The sequence below is a fragment of the Agrilus planipennis genome, unplaced genomic scaffold, assembly GCF_000699045.2.
Source record: "Agrilus planipennis isolate EAB-ADULT unplaced genomic scaffold, Apla_2.0 scaffold9, whole genome shotgun sequence".
Taxonomy (NCBI): Eukaryota; Metazoa; Arthropoda; class Insecta; order Coleoptera; family Buprestidae; genus Agrilus; species Agrilus planipennis.
In genome coordinates this window covers 210407-218289 of record NW_020442467.1, presented here as the reverse complement: position 1 = coordinate 218289, position 7883 = coordinate 210407, and the positions used below count along the sequence as shown (strand labels likewise).

The following is a 7883-nucleotide window of genomic DNA, read 5'->3' as shown; positions in this document are numbered from 1 at the left end:
GCTGCCTGCGACGCGCTGATGAGATCCAAAAAGATCGAAATCGCGATCCGCGTCTGGCAGTTTCGACAGAATACAGACCACTTCGAATTATTTTATTTGTTCAGAAAGTTGTTATAATAATGCAAATATATTTTCAGATAGAATAGCACATGCTAAGTATTTGTATTTGTATTTAAATACTTTTAAGAAAGTATTTTGCACATCTCTACATATGCAGTACTTTTCTTTTGCTTGTGAATGAGATAATTCTTAACATTTTGTCTGCGACGCGCTGATGAGATCCAAAAAGATCGAAATCGNTATTTATGAGCAAATTAATACATTTACGTTTTATACTTACATATAACTCAAAAGTATTTGTGTTTGTATTTGAATACTTTAGAAGGTATTTTTTACAAGCACCTATGATAGGGTTGTTTTAGTGATAAGAAATGAATTAAGACATGCTTATTATTAAATAAGTATTACCTACGAACTATCTGATTGTTGTCTTCATCTGGAGAATCATTTGCATTCAAGTTGTTAATTCCACTTTTCCTCTGAAATTTATCAACATTATATGTGTCCAAATGTTAATTAAAAAATAAATCGTTATTACATCAACTTTGTTCTATTCGGTAAATTGTTAAAAAATAAAAAAAAATATCCCTAAGACAAAATATGAATTATATTCATAATATGTTAAATTTTATTCAATAAATTTACGTATTTTCTCTTAATTTGTTACAGTTTTTGAGGTGAAACTTCTTTACGCACGGTAGGGTGTTCGTTTCATGCCAGTTGCTATGTAACGAAATCATGCAACGGATGTCCCCCGTCTACTCGGCCACGTAGTCGAGTTCGTTGTGGGGTTCGCTTGAGCCGTGAGCGCGCTTCAATGCAACGTTCGTTACAGGTAACTCCAGCACGTATAGTGTAAAATTTAAGTTCATAGTGTACAAATAATACCATTAAACCAATTTATTAACCCCTATCCCGGTATGTTTGTGTGTTTGAAGAAGTTTCACTTCAGTAGCGTATTGTATAATTACACGTTGTATTTTTTTATTTTATTAGTGAAATATATAAATATTTCGTTCTCGAGATTTTTTGTCTCGGGGATATTTTGTAGGGGACTTTTTATCGGGGGATTAAATATCATGGAACCATATTATTAAACTTAGAATGCTGAATAATATGTAACCTAACATAACAACAATTTCCTATTAGGTTAGGTTAAATTGTGTTTATGAACCACGGACTAATATAGGGACGAAGTATAAACGAAAGGAGGGGGCCACATGGGGAATAGGGAATCTTGTGCCTAGATTCTATTGGTTACTCGTACAGATAAGCCATTTACGGTGCAATCATGACTATTTTGATTTATGTGCAGTTCTGTCATGCAACAGAAGAAAATTGAGAAGAATCTCAGAGTGAAAAATTTGGGAACTTGAAAATATCAATAATTAACGAAATATGACAGTAAATCAACAAATTTACAACTTTTTTGAAGTTAATATATGTCAAGATCTCAAACTGCATTTGAATTCACCATTAAGCAGCGGCCCACCCAATAAACACTAGGCACAAGTATGTGAGCACCAGCCATTCTCCCTCTTCTGAGTGACTTCACTCTCCCTGTCTACAATCACAATTTATACTCCGTCCCTGTATTGTTTCGTAGTTCGTGATTGTGTCATTCTAAAGACGTCTGCCAAAAGACGAAGGAAGTATTGGTACTTGACAATAACTTTTTACAAGCTACTGAAATATAACGCTATTAAGGACAATTTTGAATGATTATCCTTCTTAAGAAAATATTATTTACAATATTTTATACGAAAATAAATAATAATTATCTCATTTTAGATCATGACACTAATCCTTAAAAATTATAATTTTTAGCAAATAATTTTTAAAACCATGTACCATATAAATAACATATTCATGAATGAGAACAATTAAGCATGGGTTTGAAGAGAACAAAGAAGAAACGCATACCTCGTTGTTGAATTCTATGTTGGATGCTTGTTCTGCTACAGTGCTCAGAATTGTTGCACTCAACAATATCTGAAAAACGTTTTTAATTTATACAATATGCAAACTAATGATACTTTGCAGTATAAAAAGCATTGTAAAGCAAAAAAAAAAAAAAGCAGTTAATTTATTACATAAATATAATATAAATATGAATATGTAACATAATATTTGGAGACAACACTTGGTGAATTATTTCCGAAAAAAATTGATCGACTAGGGCTGCCGCAAATCGCAGTACAACATTAATTTATATAAGAACGGTCACTACTTAAGAGCAAAATTGGTGTTAGTCATGCAGTCTTAATCATGGTTTAGTGACCATGACTGTCTTTATACAAGTAAGATCAAGACCAAGACCGAACGAACAAGACAAAGACTGCAACCAAGACCAAATATGCAAGTGCAAGACCAAATATACAAGAATTTCCGCGGGTTATGTATATTCGATTTTCGATTTTTATTGTGGTGTTATGTTGGTAGTCATGTCTCTTGCTTATACCGACAAGTTCGGCCCTGTTGAAAGTCCTGTTAATTTTTAACTACTGCTTTGCTTGCACGTGTTTTGGCTCGTCTTCGATTTTTGTCTATTCCAAAAAATGCATCAAAGGATTATGGTGAAACTACCTTGGACTGAAGCAATGTTTATCGGTGGTACAAAATGTTCTCAGAGGGCCAAGAAGATTTGAACGACGAGAAGCGTGCCGTATGCCCGAGCACATCAAACAGACGAAAACATTGATGGAGTGAAGAAAATAGTATTGGCCAATCACAGTTAGAGAAGTTGCCGAAGACCTAAAGCTCCTGCCATTTGAAAATTGTCTAATTTCTACCAAAAAACAGCATCGCATTAACATTGCTAAGGAGCTGTTTGCTCCAAAGGGTTATAACTGGTGACTAATCATGTATGTAAAGGTTTAGCTTACAGTTTTCTTCGATCGGAGGGGCGTGGTGCATCATGAGTTCTTGCCACAGTATAGAACGGTCAATAAGGAATATTACCTGGAAGTTATGCGCAATTTGCGCGAAGCAATCCGCCAGAAACATCCGGATTTGGGGAGGAACAGAAATTGGCTTTTGCACCCTGCTCACACATTGTTGCTTATTCGCGAATTTTTACCCAAAAACAACACACTAATTATGCGGCAGCCACCGTATTCCCCAGATCTGACCCCCTGTGACTTTTTCTTGTTCCCGAAACTGAAGAGGCCCAGGAAAGGACGACGCTATGCTACGATTGAGGAGATAAAGATGGCATCGAAGAAGGAGTTGAAGAAGATCACAAAAAATGATTTCTTGAAGTGCTTCGAGGATTGGAAAAAACGTTGGCACAAGTGTGTAATATCTGGTGGGTATTTCTTTGAAGGTGACAAAATAGATATTCATGAATAAATAATTTTTGAAAAAACACAAAATTTACGATAATTTTTGAACAGTATGTTTGATATTGCTTTCTATGACATGACGAGGATTGCCAGTTGTGTTTCCAACGCAGTCAGACATTACTATTCAGGATTACGTAGATGACGAAAAATGTTTATTTACCATTAGCGAAATTATAATTTTATTGCTGCAATGAATTTTATAAATCATTAAATATTGTTTTAATTTGAATTATCGACGTATTTCCTGTTAAATCAGATAATCCATTAATATTTTATTTATTTAATAAATTATCTACACAAATACACAATTTTGCAATGTAGGTGAGATTACAGATAATCAGTTTTAAATTTATTACGTCTCGATAAATGTCCAATTAAATATTAATCACCTCATCCCGTTTGAAACGTTATTAAAACGAACTAAACTGTGAATTTGTCAGTTGCATCAATTAGACTATCTAATTAAGTAGGTAGCTTTGTAGATTAGGTAAACACGTGTATAAAAAAAGTAGGCAAATTAGTTCTTAGAAGATGTAATCTAGTATGTGGTTGACATTACACCACCCAACGGTGTCCTCTAACGGTTTAGGCTTAATAGCGATAATTCTGTTAGTAATAAGAACCAGTTGGAATTATTTGCCTCGAGTGGAAAACGTACATATGAATGAAATAAAAGCATCGATCCTATTACAGAGTATCAAATGCAAATGTGTACCGTTGCACGACACTTCCGGATGACTTAATAAGTAAGTCAACCTATACTTACATGCCTACCTGTACATATAACTCACCTACTAACGATAAGACGCTGAAAGAGAAGATTTGCCGTTTAAGATGTGCATCGTACAAGCCGGTAGGGAATCATAAACATTCTATATACTAGGGTCAATTGAAAAGTCCCCGGCCTGACACATAGATGACGGCACCAGAACTAAATCCATATGATTTTCAGTTAGTCCTAACCTTCAAAAGACGCGTCTATAAATTTGACGGCTGTCGGATCATTAGTTTGTGAATTATAGCATTTTTAGTGAAGCAACTTTTGTTATTGTGAAAAAAATGGATAAAAAGGAATTTCGCGTGTTGATAAAATATTGCTTTTTGAAGGGAAAAAATACAGTTGAAGCAAAAACTTGGCTTGATAACGAATTTCCGGACACTGCCCCAGGAAAATCAACCATCAAGGATTGGTATGCTAAGTTTAGACGTGGTGAAATGAGCACCGAAGACGGTGAACGCAGTGGACGCCCAAAAGAGGCTGTTACGGACGAAAACATTAAAAAAATCCACAAAATGATTTTGAATGACCGTAAATTGAAATTGAATGAAATAGCAGACACTCTACAGATATCAACGGAACGTATACATCACATCATTCACGAATATTTGGGTATGAGAAAGCTCTGTGCAAAGTGGGTGCCGCGCGAGCTCACTTTTGACCAAAAACAACGACGAGTTGATGATTCAGAGCAGTGTTTGAAGATGATCACGCGTAATAAACCCGAGTTTTTGCGTCGATATGTGACAATGGATGAAACATGGCTCCATCATTTCACTCCGAAGTCCAATCGACAGTCATCGGAGTGGACTGCACACGATGAACCCGCTCCAAAGCGTGCAAAAACGCAACAGTCGGCTGGCAAGGTTATGGCGTCTGTATTTTGGGATGCGCGTGGAATAATTTTCATTGACTACCTTGAAAAAGGAAGGACCATCAACAGCGACTATTACATAGCGTTATTGGACCGTTTGAAGGACGAAATCGCCGAGAAACGACCGCATTTGCAGAAAAAGAAAGTCCTGCTTCACCAAGACAATGCACCGTCTCACAAGTCAGTGAAAACGATGGCAAAAATTCATGAATTGGGCTTCGAATTGCTTCCGCATCCACCGTATTCTCCAGATCTGGCCCCCAGCGACTACTTCCTGTTCTCAGATCTCAAAAGAATGCTCGTTGGGAAAAAATTTTCGTCGAATGAAGAGGTGATCGCCGAAACTGAGGCCTATTTTGAAGCAAAGGACAAATCGTACTACAAAAATGGTATCGAAAAGTTGGAGGATCGCTATAATCAGTGTATCACCCTTGAAGGGAATTATGTTGAATAAAAAAAAACGAATTTTGCAAAAAAAATGTGTTTTACTATTTTAGGCCGGGGACTTTTCAATTGACCTGTTATATATAGAGATAAAATTATCCTTTGTTAATGCCTGCGAAAAATTCGGATCTTCCATAAAATTTCTCTACATATCAAATATTTGCACATGCAAGTAAATATTTTCAAAGTTGTTAATTTAAACATTTTTATTTTGATATCCATCTCTGTGGGATTTTTCTTTTTCTACTTTTTTAATCGTTCAGTTTCATGTAAAATCCGCCATTGTCGCTTTTCTTTTATTAAACTACTTGTAAAACAAACGATGAGTTATTAGTCATAATTCGTACATCTGTTAAAGATTTTCACCATTTTCTTTGTCAAACAAACGTTGAACCATTAATTTTACCTACATGGGAACTCTTAATTTTCAAAAATTCTCGAACATATGTCTATTTTTTGTAAAAGGTTTAGATTACAAATTACAGGTTCTTAAGATTTAAGCTTGTTAAAACTGATATCAAAACATTTGTAATACAGTAGAACCTATAATACATCGAACATTAAGGGAGACTCCAAACAATTCGAGTTATAGAGTTTTCCTTATGTAGGATTTTGACTTGATTCGACTTGTAGAGGTTAAGATTTGGTGTACTTACATTGTCGGCAAATCCTTAAAGTCGATAACTTAGTTTTCTTCGAACTATAGAGGTAATAAGTTTCAAATTATCGAGTTACAAAAGTTGTAAAATAAAACATTGCTATATTCGAGATACAGAGGTCTAATTTAATTTTTCCATCTATAGAAGGAAAATATGTATCAAAATGGCTTGCCGGTACTCACTGATTACTTTGAATAATAGAGAGTTGAGATTTCGACTAATGGAAGTTTTGGAGCTTGAAGGGAAAGGAATAAAACATTTTTTCGAGTTTTCGACTTATCGAGGTTCTACTGTACTGTATTTTATCCTTTTTTCCTCTTTAATTTTAATTGATCATACTTCGAAAAAGTAATCTACCATCCGAAATTCATGTTTCCACCATTGACCATGGATGTAAGAATAAGGACGAAGTCATGATCATAAGGTTATCAGTCCTAAGACTGGTTGGACACGCACCCCTTTTTCCAATCCTGAGCTAATCTTCGCATTTCCCTAAAACCAGAACATCCCACATCCTTAACTATTTCTGCTCTCAACTCCTGTTTCTGCTTCTAATATGTCTCTTCATGCCCTTCATGCTTGAAAAGGTATCCTACCAACCTATCTCGCTTATTTCTTATTAATTTCCATAGTGACTTCCGATCTCCTATTCTTTCTAATACCTCCTCATTTCTAATCCTTGGTGTCCTGATCATCCTCCTATAACACTACAAGGAGTGAAATCTTTCAGGAGAAGGAAGAAGGATGGTGCCCATATAATTGTGCCTAAAGTTTACTGGCTACACCTCTCTGTTGCTTAGTTAACATTAATATTCAAATACAGCTTGTGTTTAGTCACATACCTATACCTATCGATTTCGAAAAAGTAATAAATTTATTTTTTATATTGTTTTGGCTTATATTGCTTTATTATTTATATGAAAAGATGGCTGAAGGTATTTGTACAAATTGTACCTATTTTTAGATCTGGTCATTTAGGTTTCTGCCCCTGCTTCAACTTCAGGAAGAACTCTTAATAGATGCACCACAAGAATATGAACGTTAATGCGGATAAAACATTATCAGTCTTTATCTTATATTCAAAAGTATCGATTGTTGCACGGATCATCTATTTAAATTTCTAAATCCAGCATCTATTATACGCACAGTATCATTTTATAAGGAGCGTTCGTAAATGGTAATCTAACTACGTAAGAAAATTCAAAGAATTCTTGCGAGTTTACAAGCGAAAAAAAACATGTGTAGTGTATACCATGCAACTTGCAATATTTTGTCAACACGAAGTGAAAGCCAATTACTACTGACTCTTTCCAGTCATTACAGCGAACGCTGTATGTATTCAAAGTTGTTTTGAAGCGGTGATACGTACAAGTAGTTGCGTGGCCATTGAAGGATTTATTTAACTTTTACCTTACAACCAGGTTTCATTCTTTTCTTAATGCGCTTGCTCTTAATTGCACTGGCTGCTGTCATTCGTTACAAACGAAGGATCTAACATTCATTAAACGGGCGTTAATGCGTGTTTAATCAGGTGTATTACAAATAGGCCAGCAATGAATATAGGGTAACAACATAATACGAGGGTGGATTGATAAGTTTCCGGCCTAACCAAGAGATGACGCCACTAGGCCTACCTTGAGGTGACATTCTATAGTACCATCCTTGGATAGCTTGTAGCTATAGTTTCAGCCCGATCTCCTTGCTAGTGTAGGTTTGACAGCACG

At 35.3% G+C, this 7883-nt stretch overlaps 1 protein-coding gene across 2 annotated transcripts in view; it reads right to left on the bottom strand.

Moving 5' to 3' along the window:
• The window catches only part of LOC108737274, a 41982-nt gene that overhangs the window by 13023 nt on the left and 21076 nt on the right, over positions 1-7883 (bottom strand). For both annotated transcript variants that reach the window (XM_018470026.2, XM_018470018.1), the window contains exons 2-3: positions 1984-2052; positions 469-539 (exon numbers count right to left, since the gene is read on the bottom strand). In XM_018470026.2, coding sequence (XP_018325528.1) covers positions 469-539; positions 1984-2052 — 140 coding nt within the window. The remainder of the gene's footprint in view (positions 1-468; positions 540-1983; positions 2053-7883) is intronic.